Source organism: Apus apus, chromosome 11, assembly GCF_020740795.1.
Source record: "Apus apus isolate bApuApu2 chromosome 11, bApuApu2.pri.cur, whole genome shotgun sequence".
Taxonomy (NCBI): Eukaryota; Metazoa; Chordata; class Aves; order Apodiformes; family Apodidae; genus Apus; species Apus apus.
In genome coordinates this window covers 2611081-2634757 of record NC_067292.1, presented here as the reverse complement: position 1 = coordinate 2634757, position 23677 = coordinate 2611081, and the positions used below count along the sequence as shown (strand labels likewise).

The following is a 23677-nucleotide window of genomic DNA, read 5'->3' as shown; positions in this document are numbered from 1 at the left end:
CCCATTCCATCCCCCTCATCCCCCCGAAGCGATCCCAAGATGGATGGAGGCTGCATGGATGGGGGTCTGGAGAACCCCGAAATGCAGCCCAACCATCCTCCCTGGATTAAGCTCCCAGCCCTCACAGCTCTTCATCCAGACTCCAGCATCCCCCCAGGGACTCTCCAGCCACCAAAATCCCCCCAGAACTCCCAGGCCCTGGCTGGGCAATGCCCACCTGAAGGCAGGGTGTGGGAAGGGGTGATGTGTCAGGTAGCTGGGGTGGTAGTAAGCAGCAGCAGTGGCTGGATCCAGGCCGAGGGGTGGCAGGGAGGACATGCGGAGGTCCTCGGCCGTGTGGTAGGGACGGAAGCTGCGCAGGTAATCCTCGGTGACGGCGCTGGGCGGCACCACGTGGTGGACCGGCCGCTGCAGGCTGGAGGAGCAAGGAGATGAGAGAATCATCAGGTGGTTTGGGTTGGAGGGGACCTTAAAATTCATCTAGTTCCAACACCTCGCCACAGGCAGGGACACCTCCCACTAGACCAGATTGTTACAAGCCCCATTCAACCTTGGCCTTGGCCAGGACATGGGTGGCTTCTTGGCTCCAGCGCACAGTGCTGGCTCATGTTGAGCTTCTCATCACCCAACACCTCCTGCTCTGACTCATGTGCAGGATCTTGCACTTGCATTTGTTGAACCCCATGAAGTTTGCATGGGTCCACCTCTCCAGTCTGTCAGGGTCCCTCTGCATGCCATCCCTTCCCTCCAGCATGTCAGCCACACCACGCAGAGATGGTCACCATCCCACCTTGTCCCTCTAAGGAGATGTCACCTCCCTCTAGGATGCTCAGTGGGACCAGATCTCACCTGGACACCCACCTCCTGCAACCCCTTCCCCACCCATTGCTGCCAGACTCACTTGAGGGGTGGGAAGCGGGAGTCCTGGACCACGGAGCTGGGGGGCAGCCCAAAGGAATAGGGTGTCCCCAAGAGGTGGGAGGGCACAGTGGGCCCCCCTGCTTTCTCCTGTGCAAGGGGGGGCTCCGAGATGAGGCGATCACGGCTGCTGCTGCTGCTGCTGCCCCGTGACCCCGCTTCTTGCTGGAAGGAAAAGAGGCAGAAATACTGAGCCAGACATTAGGGGACAGCAGGGACCTCCGAGTGATGGGGGGTCCCTGCTTTCTTCCCACCCCAAGACCTCCAGCGGGTCCCCCAGCATGCCTATGGGGTCCCTGGTGGTCACCGGTACCCGAGGTGACACAGCCACCAGAGCATCCTCCCACATTCAGGTTGTGGAAAGGTGGGCTGGAGGGGCTTGAGGGTTTGCAGGGGACTACCCCACAGGGGCATCAGCAGGAGAAGGGGTGCTGAAGCTAGAGAACTGCTGATGGCAGGACACATGATACCTGACTGGAGTTTACAGGCTGCTTTGTTCTCCAGAGCTATTAATCATCCGGGGAGGATACAGACACTGCCGGTGGGAATCTGGAGCACTTTGATAGTGGCCATTAACCAGGGGTCACCCTGGCACCCCCAGCCCTGCAGACAGGCATCAGCACCCCCACCTCACCGTGGGCCTTCACCCATCTTTCATCAGTTCCCCATTTCCATTCCCAGGATGGTGGTTACTCCCTCCTGGCACCCACACTGGCTGGGGAAGGATCCCCTGTCAAGAGGGGACCTCTCTGGGGTGACAAGGGACCATACAGGGTCCAGCAATTAGCGGGGTGACCTCCAGCAAGGCAAGGTTAGGTTTAAAAATTACCCTTTGTCATTGCACGTTCATTTAGCAGCTCTAGGAGCAGGATGGCAGCAACCCCCACCAACCCCCCAGAGCTGTGCATCTCCTCCCTATCCAAGTCCTGTTCCCCAGACCCTCCGGGGCAGGTTGGGGACAGTCCCAAGGTCACCACGGCCAGCACAAAGGGTGTCCCCCCCATCCCCGCCGCCTGCGTTAATGCTTATGGTGCGTGCCAGGCTCTGCTCTAATTACCTCCCCGTCTCAGGGCGTCACGCTGCGAGCGCAGCTCTGCCAGACAATAACCCACGCTCAGTTAACCCCCGTGCTGCAGGGGAGGTGCTGACACGGGTGGGGACACACACACACGGTGGTGGGGAGCACCCCGACACCCCACGCCCCCCCCCGGGCGCCTGGGGATCACGGTTCCATTTATCGCTCCCCCACCCGCCCTCGGCGTTTCTCATCCCCTCCCATCGCCTCCCCGCTTTGTGGTTTAATTAGTCTTTCCAAGTGGCATAATCCCCCCGGGAATCTGCTTGTAGTGTGCGGAGAAGAGGAGAGCCACTAACGATGCTTCTTAATTAGCCACTACACCTCCCACCCCCCCCCCCCTTCTCTTCTTCCTTGAGCTCCCACCCTGGATGGCAGCCTGGGGACGATGGCAGCCCAGGGACAGGGTGGGGAGGAGAAGGGACAAAATGGGGACTGGCCCTGCGGTCCCTTGGGAGCGACACGGCAGCTCCTGGCACCTCAGACCGTGGTTGGCGCAATCAGTGCCATGCCTGGCATCCTTCACCCTCCATCCTTTTGGGGGAGGGGGGTCAGGCACCCCCTCAGACACAACCATACCTGTCTGCCCTCGCTCCTCCAGACCCCGTTGACCGTCTTGGTGGGGGCGATGGTGACGACGGGCGGCGTGCTGGGCACACTGTGCCCCCCCGGGGGCACGATGATGGGGCCCATGGGGCCACGCTTGGGTGTGCTGGCAGGGGAGCTGTGGTTGGTGGCCGGCGAGGAGACTGGGGACGACTCGCTGCTTATCGAGGACCCTGAGAGGGGAGGGAAGAAAGGTTAACCAGGTGAAACCAGCCTCTGAACAACCTGAAGCCATCCCCATAAGATGTCCCGCTAGCAGGGACACGGGGTGGGGCATGGGGATGCAGGCAGGGTGGTTGGCAACTCCAGACCCCCATCCTCCCATCCTGGGGAGCCCTGTCCCAAGGGAGGTTCCCTCAGTGCTAAAAGGCTTTGCTCCCATCTAGCAGGGACTGTGACCCCCTCACCTGCTGTAAAGCCCTTCCCGGGCACAGCAAGCCCTGCCTGTGCCCCTCACCTTGGCACAAGTGACACGGATGCAATGCCAGCCCCAGGTGGCCACACCTTCTCCAGCCAAACCCAAGACTCCCTAATCCAGCTGCAGAAGTCACTGTGCACAATGTGGGGCAGTTGGAGATGCTGGAATGAAGGAGTCACTGCCCTTAACCCTTGGGCAAGGCTTTGGCTTTATTTGCATAATACATCTGTGTTTGAAATGATACCCACCCCAGGGATGCTGGTGATATTTCCAAGGGAATTAAAGCAGAGAGTGTGATGTGGGTAGAAAAGCAAGAACTGGAGCAGAAATACGAATTCAGTGCTAACCAGGGCACACAGCACCCAACGTCTGCTTCGTGGCACATCAATCAATCCTAAAACCCCACTGGGCAGCCTGGGGGGCTTCCAGCCCCCACACCCTGCTCCCACCAGCCCCAGGCCTGGCCTGAGGGAGGTTTCTGTCACGCCAGCAGGGACTGGCTACTGGCCACCAAAGGGTGGCCCATGGCCACTGCAGTATGACAGCCAAGAGGTGATGATGCTCCACAGCCTGGCACTGAGCCTGGCATGGAGGTCTTGTCTCCTCCAAGCATGCAAGCCAGCTCCCCTGGGCGTGCAAGCAAGCCCCTTACCCTGGCAGTGTGCTGTGTGGCTCCCCTGAGCGTGCAAGCCAGGTCCCATGAGCGTGCACCTCCTTGCCCTTCCAGTGTGCAAGGTGACTCCTCAACTCTGCAAGCCTGTGAGCCTGCTCCTCACCCAGCAAACCCATCACCCACCTCCACCCCCACACCCCTCACACTCCTCGCCACGCTCACTCCCAGCTCCAGGCTAGCTCCCAGCTGGGACCTCCCTCCCAGCTCGTCACTCCCAGGAGGCAGCCAGGAAGGCAGCAGGGAAGCAGGAGCATCCCCAGATCCAGGGAAGGACGCTCGGCCGTGCGGAGCAGCCCTCCACTGGCCAGCCTGCCTGATTAATTACTCCCAAGTCGCTCCGAATCGCTTTCATTTCAAGAGGGGCAAGGCTGGGGGAAGGAGAAAGGCTGCCCGCCACAAAGGAGGCCGCCGGTACGGATTTGACACCCACTGAAGTCTATCTTGTCAGTGCAAGGCCAACAACAATTAGCAGCCTAATCCCCTCTGAGCTGGGAAGCCATTACTCACCACGCGATAGCGTTAACAATCAATACCATCACAATGAGCCCGGCAATTAATGAAGCTAAAGTCTTACTTCAGAACCTTAATTCTCGCTGTGTGGCTTTAAACGGGAGGGTTTGTGATCGTTATAATTAACTGGTGGTATTCAGCCAGGAGTTAGTCAATGAAACTAATCTGGATTGGAGATGACAAGAGGCACAGTGTGATGGTGTCACCTTTGTTTTCTGACCTCCCGCTTTTCGCTCGGCGATAGCAGATTAGCAGCCCAGGCTGACAGGCAAATGTAATTAACAGCTGAGACCCTGAAGGCAGGAGGGGGGGAAGGAAGAGGGAGAGAGGGAATGAAGAAGGGAGAGGGGGAATACAATGCACCCATGGACAGCCCAGGGTGGGACAAGAGGCAGGAACCCCTGGGCAGGGCATGGATGTGGTGGCTTCATGGGGCTTTGCTGGAATGGAGCTGGTTAGGATGAGCACCTGCATCCAGGGATGCTGCAGAGGAGCAGGACATCCCTACAGACACCCACAGGACATCCCTACCAATACCCTGTGGGACAACCCTATGGACACCTCATGGGACAGGCCTACACACACCCCATGGGATAACTCTATGGATGTCCTGTGGGACACTCCTACAGACACCCTGTGGGACATCTCTATGGACACCGCACGGGATATCCCTACAGATACCCCGTGGCAAAACCCTGCAGACACCCTGCAGGAAAACCCTATGGACACAGTGGCTGCCGTGCAGCCACCAGTACCCACAGCAGCGAATCCATTACCTGTCCATGAAGCTGGAACAAAAGCCACCAACTCCGGGTGGACCGGGTCAGCATTGTCCCATTGGCTGCATCTGCCATGGTGGAGCATCGCCCGTTGTGGGAAGGGAAGCAGGGTGAGGATTTGGGGGCAAAGTGGTTCATTTCCCAGGTGGAGAAACCGCAGTGTGCAGGGAAACTCACTTCCCAACACCATCCAAACCCATCCTTGTTAAAAACCTCCAGCATGAGCCACTTCAGGCACCCAGATGGGCGAGGACAGGGTTTTTTTTTGCAAAGGAACTATGCAGTAATTAAGGGGAAATCCAAAGGGAATGTGGCTGCTTCTCTCCAATGCCACAAAATCCAAGCCAAACCCACTGATGTCCCTTTGGATGGGCTGAGCAGTTCAGTGGAAGCATAAGCTGTGGGGTGTGGGGGAAAGAAAATGCAAAACAATCCCCTCAAACCCAACTGACTGTCCCAAAAAGCAGCTGACAGGCTGTGGAGCAGGTGGCTGGAGAGAGCCTGGAGCTCATGGCGAGGGTGAAGCAACACTGAGAGCTGGTCCCCTCGGTGTCACATGGCCTCATGTGCTTCCTTGGGAGCAGCTGATGCTGGAGGCTTGGGATCATGGCTATGCCAGGGCATTTTGGGGCCACAAGGAGGGTCTTGCAGATGGCACTTGTATAAAGGGTCTTCCAAAAAGGGCCTTGCCAAAAGAATTGTCCAAAACGGGCCTTGCAAAAAGGGTTTTCTAAAAAAGGGTCTTCCAAAAAGGGTCTTCTAAAACGGATCTTCTGAAGAGGGCCTTGCCAAAAGGGTCTTCTAAAGAAGGGTCTTCCAAAAAGAACCTTGAATAAAAGGGCCTTGCAAAAAGCATCTTCCAAACAGGGCTTTGCCAGAAGGGTTGTTCAAAACGGGTCTTCCAAAAAAGGCCTTGCAAAGGGACAAGCATTCTACCCAGGGACCAAAGTGCCCAGGCAGTGGGATTTTGTTGTAAATTGCTGATGCCATCAGTCTCCTGGTGAAATGCTTCCCAGCCCACCCTGGACACAGGCTGCCTCCCCTTGTGCATGCAGGACAGCCCTGGCTATTCCCATGGGACATGATCCCAGGCTATCATAGGGTGATGAGGGACAGGGACGTCCCAGGGGCACCCAAATTGGCTGCTTAGCCAATTTGCCAGGGGAAGGAAGAGATTTGAGGAACCTCTGGAAAATAAACAGCATGAGGGAGCAGGGCTGGGAGGGCAGGGTGAGAAGGACAGGTCACCCTGTGCCATGTTCTCCTGGGTTATCACGAGTGACACAGCGTTTGGATTATTCCTTCTGAACCGAATTTCTGAAGTGCCCCCTCCAGACACAGCCCTGGGGAAAAGACACTAGGCTGGGGAAATGGCGGGAAAGCACGGTCTGCTGGCAGGGGAAGGCACTGCTGCTCAGTCTGTGCGTCCCTGGTCCTGGTCCCTGTCATCATCCCCTACCTCTGGGCTCCTCGGCTTGCTTGGCGAGCTTGCGGAGCGCGGCGGCAAAGCTGGAGGAAGGTGCTGCCTGGACGGACAAAGTGCTGCTGGCGGCCGGGCTGCCATTGGGGACGATGGAGCCGTTGAGGGGCGAGGGGGTGAGGGGGCTGACGGTGGCAGTGGTGCGGGTGGCAGTGGAGAGCATTCCTAGGGACGGCGACTTCGGCTCATGGCTCATGCCTGCGAACAAGAGCAGCCCATGTTAGACCAGGAAGGCGGGGTGGGGAGCCCCAAATCCCACCCGGAGCAGGATAAGAAACACCTTCTATTCTGGTTCACCCACGCACACCAAAACACATCCCATGCCCATGGAAAACAAGGCGAGGCAGGGGCCAGCAGCTGCTGCCAGCATCCAGTGGCCCTGCTGATCCCATGGGCTTGGTCAACTCCAGGTAATGGTGCAGGGTGGCTCAGCCTCCCTGCAGGGAGGGAGAAGGTGTTCAGAGGGGACACAGGGACTTCAGCATCCTGACAGAGGTGATGGAGACGGGAACAGCCCCTTGACTGGGCAAGGTGCTGCCAAAACTCACAGCAGCACCGCTGCACCCCTGACTGCCAACATTGTACCTCCAAATCCCCAGCACTGTACCCTCAGATCCCCCATATTGCATCCCTGGGTCCCCAGCATTGCACCGCTAAATCCTCAACATTGCATCTTTGAGTCCTTACCATTGCAGCCCCACTGCACCCCCAAATCTCCACCACTGCACTCCCAAGTCCTCACCACAGCACTCCCAAATCCCCAGAACTGCATTCCCTGGGTCTCCATCATGGCACCCCCAAATCCCCACTGTTGCACCTTCAGTTTCCACTGTGGCACCTTCAAATCACCACCACCACACCCTTAAATCCCCCACAGTGCACCTCCAATCCCCTTCACTTCATACCCAAGCCCCCACCACTGCACCTTCAAGTCCTCACCGTTGCAGCCCAGTTGCACCCCCCAATCTCGACAACTGCACCCCCAAATCCCTGCCACTGCAATATTACACCCCCAGGGCCTCAGCACTGCTCTCCCTAATCCCCATCGCTGCCTCTTCAAGTCCCCTCCGTTGCACCCCAGGGACATCACCACAACACCCCCAGTTCTCCAGCACTGCATCCCTGGGTCCCCAGCATTGCATGTTCAAATCCTCCTCACTGCAGCCACGTTGCACCCCCAGACCCCTGGCCACTGTACTCCAAATCCCCACCACAACTCCCCCAGCTCCCCACCAATGCACCTTCAAACCATGGAACTGCTTTAGGGCACGGTGGTCTCTAAGGGTGGGGGTGCACATGCTGCTGCGTGGCAGGGTGCCCAAGCCTGTGCCCCCCCAGGGCTGTCACCACTGGCCTCTCCATCTCCCAAAACAGCAACTGCTGATGTCAAGGTCCTTAAAATAGTCCTCCAAACGAGCAGCTTCATTAACACCAGCCTAAAATTAGCCCCATTCCCGTGTGGACAGGTAGGGGGGGCTGAGGGGCGGCCCCCCAAGCTCCCAGTGGGGCTGGAGGCACTGGAGACCCCAGAGCATCCCATGGCAGAGGGTGGCCAGGAGCTGTGGAAGCGAGGGCAGGGGGGCCAGGGGTGCCACTCAGCGTTGATTAATCTTTGCCCCCCGGCCCCAGGAGAGGCGGCCGGCGCGCTCCCCTCTGCCCTCATTATACAAGCATTTATTAACTCCGGGGCTCTCAGCCATTGACTGCCGCCTTGTCGACACGCTCGGCTCATGTAAATTCATTACCAGAGCAGCTGGGAAGCCAACCCACAGCGCTAGCCCTCCCCAGGCACCCCCGGGCTTTGCAGCAGCCTGCAGACCCCCCGGATCAGCACCCAGGTGTCCCCTGGGGGCACGGGGCAGTGGGCTCTGCCTGCAGCACCGTGCACCCCTGTGCCACCCTCGGGAGGTGCAGCACCATGCACGGGCTTGGCCCAGCATCACCTGGGCAGTGGCCTGCACCCCCCCCCAGGCACTGCCCCACATCCCCTTGCCACTGCCCCAGACCCCCCAGGCACTGCCCCACATCCACCAAGCACAGCCTCACACCCCCTTGGCACAGCCCTGTGACCCCAGGGCACTTCTCCATAGCTCCCCAACTTCTCCCCAGCCATGAACCTCCGCCCCCCCCGCCAGCCCCGACCCAGGGTGTGGATTCACAGGCACTGGCCGGGACGGGGGTGCTGGCGGCAGCACATCACCCGTGTGATGCTCAGCTGATCCCCGCGGCCTCAAATCGCCTCCCAACCAACTCATGATCCTGCCGGGATTTGCCGCGTGAGAAAGGAGCAGCTCGGAGCCAGCGGCTCGCCGGGGAGCGCGCGGTTACCCCAGGGCTGCCTGGCTAACCCTGCCGCTGCCCCAAACCAGTTCTCCCGCTCCTGTCCGGTGATAAAATCGGCGCCTCCGCCCCGGCTGGGGCCCGGGCAGCGCCGCTCGCTCGCCTCGCCCCGACGGAGCTGGCGTCCGTCTGTCCGGGTGTCCCCAGGGCTGCTCCACGGGAGCACTGCCAGTTGGGGAAACTGAGGCACGCTGCGGCAGAGAGCATCCGCCTGCGGACCAGGGATGTGGGGGCTGCTGCATCCCCTCGTCCCTCTGGCATCACTGGCGTGGGTACCACTCACCTCTGTGGGTGCTGCTGTCCCCTCCTACCCCTCCCTGGCTGCGTTTCCCAGCAGGCAGATCCGTGCAGGAAAACAGGTCAAGTTCAGAGCCCGGCAGCAGCCCCGGGGTCACACCAGCGGTTGCCACACCAGGACAGGGAGACAAACCCTAAAAACGCGTGGGGTGTCCTACCACTGTCCCCACCTTTGTGGGGTGCAGGAAGAGGGGCTGGCACCCCCCACCCCAAGCCAAGGCAGGGTGGAGGTTAAGGGTGCTGCAGGATGCCTGGGTCCCCTGCTGAGGCCACGGGGGAGGCTGGGAACCAGGCGACAGGGAGTGTCTGGCATTCCCAGTGCCTGCAAAGGAGGAGGAGGGAACGCCGGGGCCATCACCCTGTCCTACATGTGTCACCAGCCACGGAGCTGGCATCCCTGATGGGGCAGGACCCCAAGCCCCCGGCTCCTGGCAGGGGTGGGGGTGTCCCTGTCCTCCAGGCCCCCCGCATTCCCGGCGCAGGGCTGGGAGCTGGGCTCGTGCCATCTTCTCTCCATCTGCTCCTGATGACGCCGGCGGGTTTTTTTTTGGCAGCGGGTGCCTCCTCCGGCAGCCGGAGCAGAACCAGTCTGGCTGCCTGGTGGGGCTGGAGACAAAACCAACACGCCGGGGCAGGGATGGGCTCCCAAGCACCCCCAAACCCCACTGCCCCTTCCTGGAGGAGTGAGGGGACTCACCTCCTCACCCCCACTGCAGGCAGCTGCCGGGAATTGTGGCGCAGGCAGGTTTTAACACCTTGGCTCCAGCCAAGCCCTTTCCAGCCCCCCCTGCTCAGCACCTTGAAAGGCCCCTGATGAGCATGAAGTGCCCTTCAGAGCCGATTGCCATTGAACTCAACCCGCACCAGCCTCCTGCTTTAAAAGCAGCTATTTTGAGCTGCTCCCGGGCTCCCGAGCGCTGGAACTAATAATTTATTACCAAATACGATCAGGCAGTAGCTTCCAACCCCTGGCAAATGGAGCGGAAAAAAACCCCAGCGCACAGGGAGGCCGAGCAGGGAGAGCCCAAGCATCTTGCATCCTCCCCCCACCAGGGATGGTTCCACACCCAGCGCAGGACTTGGGCTTGCTGGGGATGACTCCCCTAAGGAATCTGGGGTGATGCTCCACGACATGAGGCCCTCTTGGCTTTTTGCCTCCCCTCTCCCAGCGCCTCGGCTCCCACTCCTGAGCTGTATCCAGCTGCACGCTCCGAGCAGGAACAGCTGCTTCGCATGGATTTTCCATGCTAATGGCCTCGCATTGTCAAGCCCCCCCCCCCCCCCCTCCACTTCCCAACGCTGCCTGAATGCGGCTGCCTGTGCGGGCAGGAGGGAGGGCAGGCAGCCAGGGGCAGCGTATGCCCGCTGTCCCCCCCTGCCATACGCTCCATCCCCCCCTTGAGAGCCCGCAGGCAGGGGACAGGCAGTGGGGACCACCTCCTCTGCCAGGGATGTCCCACTGAGGCACCGCAGATTTCCCACCTCATTACAACAGCACCTACAACAAGCTCCATTAATTAATGGATCAGAGCCCCCCACACTCTTGCTTCTCCCCCATCGCCTGTGGAGGTGGCTGGGCTCAGTATCCCTTAGGGATGCAAGGCTGCAGGCACAGCCTCTGTCCAGTTTTAGGACCCATCCTTGGGCATTCCCCACTGGCTGGCTCCCCAGCACCCTGGGTGGACTCCAGATAGGTCCCCCAGGGCAAGGACCCCCTTGTTGGCCAGGGATAGAGTTTGGGGTGCCCTGGGGAGCCTGGCACAGCACTGAGCATCCAGACACACGGCGCTCTGAGCCGGCTGGGTCTCCATCGATCACTCCTCCATGGACCATTGATCTGGCAAACGACAACAAGCAAACTAATAAGAGCTCGTTTGGAGGGCGCAGTACTGGGGAGGGGCTGGGGCCAGCAGGATGCAGGATTATTTTTCTCCTTTCCTATCCTTCCTGCACCCAGCCCCACAGCCCCTGGGTGCATTTTTAAGCCCGCAAGAAATCAAGGCAGTAAAAGACTGGCTTCAAAGCAACTTTCTTCCCCATTTCTGCCTTGGCAGAATGAGCTGGGGGGCTTCAAAAATAAAAGTGCCAAAAGCTGCTGCTGGCCCCTGAGCTGCCCTCTAGCAGCACCCAGGTTGGCATGGTGGCTCCTCTGGGCACCTGATGCCCAGATCTGGGTGCCAGCCATCTTTCAAGGCTCCCCCTGCTTTGGGGGGAGCAAAATGCAGCCCCCACCTCTCCCCTGGGCATGAGCTGTGCTGAGGGCTGCATGGCTACGTGGGGCAGGCGGGTGGGTACCAGGCACCCTGCAGCACAGCTAGGAATTGCACAGGGCTGCCAGGCACTGGACAGTGCCAGCAGGCACTGCATGGTGCCACTGGGCCTTGCAGAAAGCAGTCGGGCACTGCATGGTGCCATGGGGCACCTCGTGGGTCAGAGCCAGGTGCTGCACGGTACCATCAAACCCTGCCTGATGCTGCTGGGCATTGTCCAACGCCTGGTGCAGCCAGGCCACCCTCCTCTCCGTGTCCCTTGTCCCCATCCTGTCCCATGCCAGCAGCTCGGCAGCGGGCACCGCCGGCTTGGCCGTCAGCAGCGCATTGTTCCCAGCGCGAGGAGCCCTTGCCCAGCAGATGGCAGGTATAACAAAGCAGCTTGCTGCGGCCAAGCCAATTATTTATCTAATTATGATTTACCACTTAACCACATGATCTTTCTGCAGAGTTGCGGGCAATTAAAACCAGGGTGATTATGTGGATTATGCAAATCGGCTGGAGCCGAGCGAATAAAATTGGAGATTAGAGTTTCACACAGGCTGGAGCTTGCACGGGGCAGGTCCTGGCGGGGCTGAGGGGCTGCAGGCAGGGTCAGGGGGGCCAGGACCCAGCTGAGACCAAATGAGGGGGTGTCAGGGCAAGGCCAGGGAACACCTCCAGCCCTTGAGGCACTCTGGTCCCTCTCTGGCACCATCAAGGGAGTCTACAGCCAAAAGCTGCCCGTCATCATGGGGGTGAGCGGCAACAGGGGACCCCTCTACATTGGTGGGAAGCAGCCAGTGACTCAGCACCCACCTCAAAAATGGGGAGGGGGGGGGTTACATGGCACAGCCTCCCATCCCTCACCCCATCCACAAGCAGCTCCAGCACGCAGGGGCGGCACGTATTAATAACAGGTATTAATAACGGGTATTAATAATGCTGCCTGGCAGATTACTCTGCCCGCCCGGCTTGATATGAGATTTATGCATGGCGCGAACTCCGGAAATACAGAAGTATTAATGGTAATACCTCCTGTCCCAGCAAAGGTCACGGGCAATCTCCATCAATCCCCCCGCGCTAGCAGCAAAGCCAGGGGGCTGGGCGGGATGAGGGGTCCCCCTCCAGTGTCCCCCCTGCACAAAGGGTGGTCTATGGCCATGCAGATGGCCCAGTACGGGCCAGAGGGAAGGTTTTACCTTGGGATAAGAAACTAACACTGGCAAACAGCAAATTTACTGCATCTATTTTCATTTTCCCAATACCGGCGCCATCTGCTAACCATCAGTGCCCCACGTTACCAGCTTTTTCTTTGCAAGATGCTGTGGAGGTCTCGGTGAGACCTTGGCATGCTCCTCACCTGGGAGCCCCCTGTAACATCCCATGGGGTTCCCCAGGATCCCTCCACTACCTTGACCTTGATGGGGCTCACCTTTCCCATCAAGCCCCTGAAGAGACGGGCACCAACGAGGAGGGTCAGAAGGAGCAGCAATGCCAGCAGAGCCGGACAGGAACAGGCACACCACTCTGCCAGTGCCAGTGGGATGGAGATGGGACATCCATCAATCAAAACCCAGGTCTGGGGGGGAACCACGTGTGGCACAGTTTGGCACTGAGGGGAGCAAACCCCATTCCCACACCAGGATTTAGGGTAATCAGCACCAGGGATCCCACGTGCCGGTGCTGAGAAGACTGGGCCGGTGCCCCCATGCACGCAGCATCTTCCCTTTTGCCTACAGTAATCCTCAGCCTTTCCAGCAAATTATTAAAATTCACTTATATTTAATCTGCCTGCTGGAATTAATTGAATTTTTACGCTTGGCAAATGTCAGTGGGTGCACGCTGCCTCCCAACGGGGACCCAGCTGCAGGTGCAGCGGGCGCAACCTCAGGGTTTTATCCCTCTCTGGGGACAAAACCCACCCTGGGGTGAGGGACAGGGTGCCCAAGGGCACCCGCAGTCCCCATCCACAATGGGCAGAGGGATACATGGGTGCCAGCACCCTCCCAGCTCTGTGGGTTACACTCGGTGACACCAGACACGCATCCCCCAAACCTGCCTCCCTCCACAGGGTGTGCATTAAACGCTCCCCAATTCTCACAGGATTCCCACAGCAGCTCCTGGGGTCTCTTGATGGCTTGGGGGGGGAACAAATTTCCCACCTCACAGTGTTGCTGGAGAGTGCCAGCACCCTGCCTGGTGCCGAGGTCCTCTGCCAGTGACGAGAGCCTTCCTCCCCTCCCCATCATCCTCCTTGAAAATTGCCAAAGCGTCTAATTTTCCCACTGGGAAGGCCGAGGGAAAAGAGCCTCTATTTTCCCAGTAATAAGCCCTCCAGACAAAGGCGGGATGAGCCATTCAGCAGGGGGAAGGGGGAAGGGTCCAAGCCCTCTGCCAGAGTGCTGCTGGGGGCTTGCAGGAAGGGAGAGGTTCCCTCCTGCTTGGAGGAGCCAGCACCAGGATCCAGCACAGCACCCCAGCATGACCTGAGCACCCATGGGGTCATGAGCTTCTGGATAGGCAGCATCCCTGGCCACCACGTTGGGAACACTCTGTTCTGCAAACTGAGGCTGACACAGAACTCTCACATGGCTCCATAGCACTGGGCACAGCCCCAGTCCCCACTCGAGGGTACTCTCCCCATTTGTACCACAACGGAGAAGTTCACTGTCAGGACAAATCCCATGGGACCCCCAGGCCCTGGCAGGCAACTTCCAAACTTGACTGGTGCTAGCCTCCCTCCACCACCCGCCCGGGATTATCATAAATTAAGACGTAATTACTCCATGGAAATTTACAGCACAAAGCTGCGGCGCTAACAAGTGTGTTTGGCGGCACTGGGGGGGGGGGGAGATACAAAGCGCTATTGTCTGGCGGGCGCCAAAAAATCTGCTCTGCCCCCAAAATGCCACATCCCAGGGAAGGGGATGGACCAACTCCATTGCATCCTGAGTGCCGCAGCGAGCCACGTGCGTGCCCCACATGTGTGGGGATGGAGAGGGGATGGAGAGGGGGACAGTGCCCCAAGGAGAGGGTCCCGTCTCACCAGGCTGGGCGCGAAGGGTCCCTTGGTACCATGGGTGCCCTCCTGGGGCTACAGCTCTGCTCCCCACCAGCAGCTGGTGGCACGGAGCTGCTAACAAATACATCTCCTTTATTCCCTCAAATAACTCTGCATCCTCTCAGCTCCCACCTATGGGTGCTCTCCCACCCATCAAACCCCCCCCCCACCCCACCCCAAACCCACCTCTGAGACCCTTTTCACCAATTTCAGCAAGCAAGGGGTTAAAAATAAACTCCCTGGGGACCTGGGGTGGGGCGGGGGGGAAACACACAGAAGGGGGAGCAGTGCCAGCCTGTCCCCCCCACCGGTGCTGCCGCGCTCCCCCAGCTGCCACACGCATTAAAAAATAATAATCAACGTGGCAAAAAAACAACAACACAGCGCGAAAAAATTCAGGCGGCTAAAACAAATCCAGCAATAAAGGAGCTGGGGATCCTCGCAAAGCTGGCTGTGCAATTAAGCAGTTTTCTGCTGTACGCCGATAATCACCTAATTATACTATTAATGACAGTTCAACCTGCTCGGAAATAAAAGGACATTCTTCCATAACAGGATGCCAGCTGTTTGTTACAGATGTCAAACATCTTTAAAGCGTTATTTTTTAAAAGAAGGGGGGAGGGGGGAAGGAGCAAGCTTGGTGATGCAGAAATGCAACATCTTCTCCCCCCAAAAGGGCTTTGGAAGGGGAAGGTTGGGGGGGGAGCAGGGGTGTCACCCCCTCTTTTTTAACGCTGGTGAAAGAATCGTTCAGAAGATTGTTCTTCCAAAGAATTGGAAGAGTCGCAGAAGGTGGTGGGGTTTAATTAAGCGTGGCGTGGGGGGAAAGAAAAGTTAAGAATTCATAATAAAATGGAATATGGGGGGGAGGGGGGGTATGCACCCGCTGCCAGGCTCGGGGGGGGGCAGCGCTGGCTCTGCTCTGGGTGCCTCGAGCGCACACGTGCCCGGTGCTGTGCCAAGGAGGAGCATCCCCGGCAGGTGCCGGCAGCCGGTGCCAAGGAAAGGGAGAAAACACAGGGGGGAGGGGGGCACAGGCCATAAAGAAAGAAAGCACCTGCTCCCCTCCAAAAAATAAAACCCAGGGTGGGTTTGGAGCTGAGCAATGCCCACAGCACCCTGGGGACCTCCAGGTATTGGAGCTGGGGGGATGCTGGAGCAGGGAGCAGCCACTCCCGGGGGGTGCGGGGAGCAGGGCACCCACTCACCACGGGGTGATGCTGGTGCTGGCACTGCACACCCACTGGCACAGCTGCCCATTTTCCACCCTGTCCTATATAGCTACAGGCAAATCTGCCTTTAAAACCACCAGGAACCAGGCTTAGCCCAGAAATAAAGAGATTATAGAGGGGGGGCACGGGAGGAAGAAAAAAGGGGGTGTCTAGGAATAATTCACCCCTCTTCAAGACGTGTGGCTACTGACATCGCCGGGGTACCAGCAGGGCCCTGGCACAAGCAGGAGGGCTGCAGACAGGCAATGAATTTTGGGGGTGCCCACCCAACTGCTCGGAGCTGGAGGGCTGCGATTGAGCCCCCTCCCAGGGAACGACCTCCAGCCTTGACCCCTTGGCACACGCCAGGGCTGGCACTGGCCCCCACTCGCCAGATGGGGCCCAGCAGGGAAAAACCATCTGAGAAGTGTCACCCCAAGCCCTGAGAGATGCTCTACTCCCCCCACCCAGGCTGGCGTGCAGCCCCTGCCCACTCCCCCCTTCCCCTGGCTCCCCTCTTCCCTCCCCTCCTCAAACCATCACAGAGAATCTGGAAAGTGGTTGACATGGTTGTCATGACGACCAAATTTAGGACTGGTGAGAGGAGGAGGAGGAGGATGGTGGGGTGGGCACACGAGAAAGGCAGGAAGCACTTCCAGACACCCCAACGCAGCCCAAATCCCCCTTGGCATCACCCCTCCCCACCTCAGCACCCCACAAGCATCACCCTCCAACACCCCTCGACCCAATGAGGATGAGAAAGGGCAACCCCCAAACCCAAGACCCCACCAGGGGCTACCAAAAGGGGGGCTCAGCCTCAAGCACCCCAAATCCCAGCCCCGGGGGTGGCTGTTCTCCCACCCGGCGCTGCCGAAAGCCGACGGTGACTCACGGCACCCGCCGAGAGGGTGTTCAGGCAGCATCACCCAGCTCCCTCCATCTGCTTTCCTCCACGGGCTAAATATTACCGGCCCCGGTGTAAAAATAGGAACCATTTGGAAAGGTCCTGAGTCAGCAGCATCCGCCACCAGCACCTGCCACCACCCTCCCTGGCACGCCGAAGTACCCAGGGACTCATCCCGCCTCACGGGGGTCCCCCCAGCACCTGGGGACTGCTGGTGATTTGGGGACACCCAGAATGAGACAGGACCCCAAAAGGCTGTGTGTATTCGGGTGCCACTCTCGTGCCTGCTGGAGCAGAGAGCCAAGCTCTCTAGGGATGCTCTGTGTCCCCAAGGGGTGCTGCTGTCCCCAGGGGACACTGGAACTGGCTGTGGGGTGACAACTGCACCCAAATATCTCAAGGCAAGCCAACAAGTATGGTTCCCATATGTACTGGTGGGGAATGGAGTCCCCTCCCTGGCACCCTTGTTTCAGCTATTCTTGGTGACAGGTCCCCACCATCCCCACTGTCCCCTTGCAGCCGGTTGAGCCCCGCTGCACATCTCCAGCCCCATGACCAGAGGGACACATGGGGTAGGAGCATCAGTGACCAGAGGGATGCAGGGGACAGAAGCATCAGTGACCAGAGGGACACTAAGGAGCCAGCTGGACCCCATGCCAGCCAAACAGGGACAGCAAGCCACCGGGGAGCGTGCGACACGAGCCACAGCCCGGCGGTCCCCGAGGCAGTGACAGTCCCCAGCAGGACTCACGCCCGCTGAGTCACCACCACCAGCCCAGCGCTCCCAAAACCCCTGCGAGCCCCTGGGGGAAAGGTTCCCAGCTCCATCTGCTCCCACCCGACCTGGGCCACCAGCATCTCCCAACGCCCCAGCAGCTGCCGCCGGCAAATCTCTCCGCTTGCCAGCGCCTCCAACATAATTTCCCTTAATTGCTTTAAATCTCGCAGCCTGACACTTCCATGCTCCTCTCTGGCTTGCTTTTTCTCCTCCAGTTTTTTTCCTTTTTTTTTTTTCCCCCTCTCATTTCCCCTCCCAGGCGGCTGGGAAGCCAAGAGCCGGCCGGAGCAGGTTTTCCAGGGCGCAGGAATTAGTGCATTAGTAACAACAGCAAAAGCCAGAAGTTTTCAAGCAACAGGAGCCGCCACCGGGAAGCCCGGCTCGACCAGAGCGTGCTAAATATGGAATTTAAAGGGGGTACATAAAATTAAATAAAACCACCTCCAAGCTGTCTTGCCTGCACGTGCAGCCTTCGGAGGAGTCCCCGGCGCGGGGGGCGTCTGAGGCCGGCAAGGAGTGGGCAAGGGGATGGTGCCGTGGTGGGGGGCACAGAGAGGGGGACCCCCGCGGCCGGGTGGGAGGAGAGCGCAGGGTGGGAGCGCCCTGGGAGCAAGAGGGTGCCATGGGCAAGCGGGTCACCCCTGTCCCCGCCGTGTCACAGCCCTAGGGGGGATCTCACAGCCCTAGGGGGGATGTCACATCACAAACCATCCCGGAGAGCGGGGGGGGGATATATGAACTTGGCCCCCCCCCAAGTTCAACCCCAGCACCCCTCCGGCGCCCTCCCTGGCTCTCCTCCGCGCACTCCGGCGCAGGCGCCCTCGGCAGAGCCGCTCGTTCCTGTAACAACTGCCACATGCAAAAGCCATTTCCTGAAACAAACAACCTTCCGCGGGGAAACCGCCACGCGGGGGCAGGGCCCCCCCGGGGGACGGCCGCCCCCCGCCGGCCCCCCGCCTCTCGGCGCAACCCCGGGCGCGCAGCCTGAGCCAGCACCCCGAGACGGCGGCACCCCCTGAGCACCTGGAGCTCACAGCCCGAGTAGCCCGAGCCTGCACCCCAAGCCCGCACCCCCAGATCACCTCGACCTCTTACAGCCTGAGCTCACAGCCCAAGGTTGCACCCGGAGGGTACACCCCGAGTGTGAACCCCGAGCCTGCACCCCAAGAGCACACAGTACCCTGAGTGTACACCCCGAGTGTGCACCCCAAACGTGCACTCTGAGCCTGCGCCCCTGAGCACACACATTAAGTGTGCACCCCAAAACATGCACCCTAAGCCTGCTCCCCCCGAGCACCTGGAGCTCGCAGCTTGAGGACTCCGAGGGTGCACCCCGAGCTCGTCTCCTGAGCACACACCCGTAGTGTGCACCCCGAAACACGCACCTGAAACACACATCCCCAAAACACAGACTGAGCACAGGCCCGAGCTCGCACCCCAGCCCCCTCGCCACCAACGCTCTCAAAACACCCCAGACACCCCCGGTGTCCCCCTCCCTCGCCGGCTGCCTGGGGGGGCCGCTGCCGCCGGCTGGGGCAGCACAGACAACTTCGGCTTCCCCGCTCCTGGGTGGAAGTGGGGTCGCCAGCGGGGACCCCCACCCCAAAAAACAGCGCAGCCAGCATTTCTCCCCATTCCTCCTCAGCCACAACCCCCCCGGCTCCTCTGGGAGCAAAGAAACCCCTCGGGTGAGGGAGTGGCAGCAGGGGAAGAGGGGGGGGTACCCAAGCACCCCAAAACCCTGCAGAGCCTTGCAGTGCCGCGCCGGAGCTGCCTGCTCCCCCTCCTCAGAGATCCCCGGACCCCAAACCTCCTAACAGATGCTGGGAGAAAGTAACTTCACCCCCAAATCCCCCTCGGCTGCCGGTGGTCGGGACGGACAAAGGGGTGTCCCCAAAGTGGGGGGACCCCGCAGGGAGACGCTGGGAGGGGGGTGAACCGGAGGCAGCATCGCATGGTGCCTTACCTGGTAAGTAATAGAGAGGTGGTTTCAACCCAAACATGATTTATGTTACAGTTCCATTGCGGCCAGGAATAAAAAATAAAATTAAGAAAAAATAAATTAAAAACCCAAGGTGAAGAGGATGTGTCAGAAAGCGAGAGGAAAAAAATGAAAAAATAACAAAAAAAACACAAACCCCAAAAAAATTAGCACCAAGCCACACGGAGGGGGTTGGAAAAATAAACCAGAAGCGAAAAAATACGGTGGAGGGAGGAGGAGGAGGAGAAGGAGGAGGAGGAGGAGCGGGGGGGAATCAAGTGCGCGGGGGGGAGGAGGAAAAATAAAAATTGCAATAGCAGCGAGCCCAGGGCGCCGGCAGAGGGGTGGCGGTGGTGGCTGTCACCAGGGCAGGAGCCCGGCTGCCATGGCTGGAGCCCCGGGTTGCGAACCGCAGGCACCCAGAAAGGCAGCGAGGAGGAGGAGGCGGTGGGACCCTCGGCGTGGGGGCTGGATGGGGTCCCCTCCTCGGAGAAGGGTGCGAGGGGGTGTCCGTCTGTCCCGAGCAGAGAGCCCAGACTCCCCCGGGCTGCGCCAAAAGCGGGCGGGCGAGAAAGAGAGAGAGAGAGGCGGCAGACTTGCCCCTCGATCAATTTTCATGCAAGAATCATTATCGGTAAATTGGAAATCTGGCTCCTTGACAGCAGATTTGTCTCCCCTAATGAAGGGGAGCGGGCAGGAGAGCGGCAGGCAGCTGCTCGCCCCGGCATCCTCCTCCCTGCTACCCCCCAGCTGCCCCCCCCGGGGGCTCCAGCCATCAGCCCCCGGCATCTTCGGGGAGGGGAGCCCCGGGGTGCCCCGCCAGCAGGGACCAGCCGCCAGGAGAAGCCTCCTTCCCAACCCCAAGACCCGCTCCTCCTCCTCCCTCCTCCTCTTTGCCTACAGAAATAATAATTTTTATTTCTTTCCCCCCCCCCCCCCCTGTCTTTTCCAGGATGCTGTTTTCAAACAGCTGCTGATGCGGGAGGGGAGGCGGGGGGGGGAGACGACAAAATAAAACCAGAAAATCCAGCCCCCTAGTCGCTTCAAATGAGGAAATAAAACAAGAAATAACTTTCCTGCCTGCTGCTTCACAAAAGCGGGGGGAGGGTTGGGGGGTGAGACCCCCTCCTGCACCCCCAAATCCCTCCTGCCCGGGGAGGGGGGGGGGCTGCAAATCAGCCTCCCGATAGGATCTCCCCCATTCCCTCTCCGCTGATGCATTAGCAGATCCGGGAAGACATGCTTGCAGGCAAATAGGGCTAATAAATGCTATTACGGGGAGAGCGAGGGAGGCTGGAGCTCCTGGCTGCACCATAGTAACGAGGGCCCGGCTTAATTTGCTTTAAGCAAACGATCAGCCAAGGCGGGGTGGAAAAGGGGGGGTTGGGTGGGGTGGGAGGGGAAGCATTGCGCGCTCCAGGGACGCACGGGCGCGCTTGCATGGGTGCACACTTGCACGGGAGCGTGCTTGCACGGGTGCACGCTTGCATGGATGCTCTTGCGTGGATGCGCTTGCACGGGCGCACACTTGCATAGGCGCACACTTGCATGGGTGCAAGCTTCTGGGTGCACGCACATAAGCCTGCACGTTGTGCTGCCCCCCTCCCTACCCGCGCCCCCCCAACCCCCCCCCCGCAGCTCCAGCCCTCTCTTCCCAAACTGCCGGCTGCTTTTAACACCAAAGTTCACGAAGGCGAAGTGTGATATCTCGCCCCTGCAAGAGAAGCCACATCCTGTATGATAATGACCAGCCCTTCAAACAGCTTAAAGATACAGGCCATTCCCAGGGCCCCGCTGCCTGCCCCGGCCTGCTCCTGATTGGGGGGCGTGGCGGGGTCTGGGGGTCTCGGTATCACACCCAGCCCGAAGGAGGGGAGACTGGGCTGCAAGCGACCAGGAGGGCCTGTGCCGAAGGTCTTTTGGCTGCAAGGGCACACACGTTCATGTACACACATGCATGCACTTGTATGCATTCAGGTGTACCCGTGTGCTCATACACGCATGTGCAAACACACACGTGTGCACACACAGACCCCTTCAGCCCAGCTCCCCAGGAACACATTTGGCAAAGACAGAGCCGATGAAAAACTGCACCCTCCTCCTCCCCCCCCTGCCCCCAAAGTTAAATATTGCTTTTCTAATTCCAGGGCGGGGGATTATTATTATGTCTTTTCTTCCTTCCTAACCTACATCTGTCAAGATCGGCGCTGGGAGTATTTCTGGCCCATCCCCTGAGTCACCGCCGGCGTCCCACAGCTCCCCTGTGTGTTCCCAGCCGCGGGGTGCTGGGTCCATCGCTGCGTCCCCCCTCCCCAGCCAATCTCCCCTCCCCACACACCCCCCTCACTGGTACACTAGGACATGTCACTTACAGGGTGACATGGCTCTGGGTGCCCCAAACCCAATGCCCCCACCCCACAAAGGGTGGGTGAAAGGGGAGGCTGGCAAGGGCTGTGGGGTCATCATGTCACCCAACTCCCCTGGGGACCCCCATCCTTACCCTGCTCACACCCTGACGCTTTTATAAGGGCTGAATTTGCTGGGCTCACGCAAGCACCGGGAGGACACCCCCCCGCCCCCCCCTCCCCACCCATGGCATGAGCCGTAAAAATTAATTTGCAAACATGTCATTACACAATAGCTGTACAGGCAATAAACCTGTAATTACAGGCGGCTGGGGGAGCGGGCAGGCAGGGAGGAGAAGAGCAGGCAGGCAGGGAGGGCAGGCCTGCCTGCCAGCTCTGGCTTTGGGGTTTCGCCTCCCCCCTGCTCCCTTTGTTCATTATGCAAACGAGAATTGCTTCACTCCTAGAAGTTGGGCTTCACTTCAAAGTGGCGCCCTGCCTGCCCTCCCCAACCCCTCCAGAAAGCCCCAACGCCGCCAGCGCCCACCACCCCAAGAACCAGCCAACCCCCTCGCCTCGCTTCACTGGGGATGGGGAAACCGAGGCACAGCGGCCGAGCAGCCCCGTTGGGAAACCAGCCTCGGCCCTTTGCGACATCAGACCAACCGACTTATCCGCCACCCTCCTCCTCCTCCTCGGTCATCCCCACTTCCGCAAACAACCGCACACACGCCGCACCAGAGGACAGTGTCACCCTGCCTCAGTTTACCCACTTACCAACCCCGCGGGAAGCGGGACACAGGCCACCGGTGCGAGCCACCCGCCCGGCCACCCGGCTCTGCCGCGCCTCGCCTCGCCCTTCGTTAGCGGGAGAGCTTGATGAGCCTGACCCACTTCCCCCAGCGCCGGGAGGATTAATTGGTTCCTTGCTCGCGCGAAGCCGCCGGGAGCTGGGGCAGGTGCCAGGCGGGATTAGCAAAGCATGAGAGCGCAAGCTCGCGGGGCCGGCCGGGCAAGCGCAACGCCCGCCCTGCCCACACTGCCCCAGCCAGCCGGGGCGATGGCAGACGGGCACGGGGTGATCCCAGCTCCCTCCTGGGTCACTCAGCCCCCCTGGTACTCCTGCCACGGGGGTGCCGCATGCTGGGGATGCCCAACTTCCCCAAGGATGCCCAACCCTGCTCGACCTCCCCACAGGTGTCCCCAAGGAAGGCGATGGGGATGTGCAGGCTGCAGGCCCCAGCAGGATGCCCATCCCTCCTGAGCAGCCCCCTCTAAGGAAACAGAGGCACAGACGGTCTCCGCCACGCTTCCCATGACCTGGCACCCTAAAAGCATCTGTCAGCAGGGATGCACAAGCAAGACGAGGAGTGAGTGGCCACCTCTCGCCGTAAATAAGCAGCTCAGCGATGATTTCCTGCTCTTGTTGACCTTTGACTATGCAGAATAATGACATAAATCCATATTTTAAACCCATCTGAGCGCCAGCCAGGCCCACAAAGCCATTTACAGCCTGCGATTTGGACGGGGCAGTGAGCAGGAAAGCGATGGTTTCTCGAGGTGACATTCCCCAGGAGGGAAATGAAGTGTTTTATTTGCAGATATATAGGGCACGGTCGTTCCTCCGCTTCCCCTTCCCTCCACCCTCGGCTCATAAATAAAACATACGGCCGCGTAACCAGCTAATTACAGGAGGACGGCAAAACCCCGCCGGTCGCTGGGAGAAGAAATCAGCTTTTTAATCAGCCCACTTTCCTCCCCATCTAACTTAAGGAGAAACGGGCGTTTCGGGTGCTGGGGTGGATGCGAGACTCTCCGGCGGCTCGTAGGCTCCCCCTGGGATTGTGCACCCTGGGTTTAGGTTTGGATGGGGGGGGGGTTGAGCTGTTGCTGCTTTTTTTTTTTTTTCCCCTGGCTGGGAAAAGGATGTCTTTGAAAAGTCTAATTGTTCCCTACACATTAGATACATTAATGAGGTCTCTGATCAAGCGGCTGGCTCTCTGGCAAGGAGGCTTCAAGTAGCAATTTTCCATTTGTGTTTCAAATTTT

At 59.6% G+C, this 23677-nt stretch overlaps 1 protein-coding gene across 1 annotated transcript in view; it reads right to left on the bottom strand.

The window, feature by feature from the left end:
- The window catches only part of GSE1 (Gse1 coiled-coil protein), a 97341-nt gene that overhangs the window by 7640 nt on the left and 66024 nt on the right, over positions 1 to 23677 (bottom strand). The window contains 4 exon segments of the mRNA XM_051629300.1: positions 218 to 415; positions 902 to 1083; positions 2573 to 2772; positions 6439 to 6657. Of these exon segments, the coding sequence (XP_051485260.1) occupies positions 218 to 415; positions 902 to 1083; positions 2573 to 2772; positions 6439 to 6657 (799 nt within the window).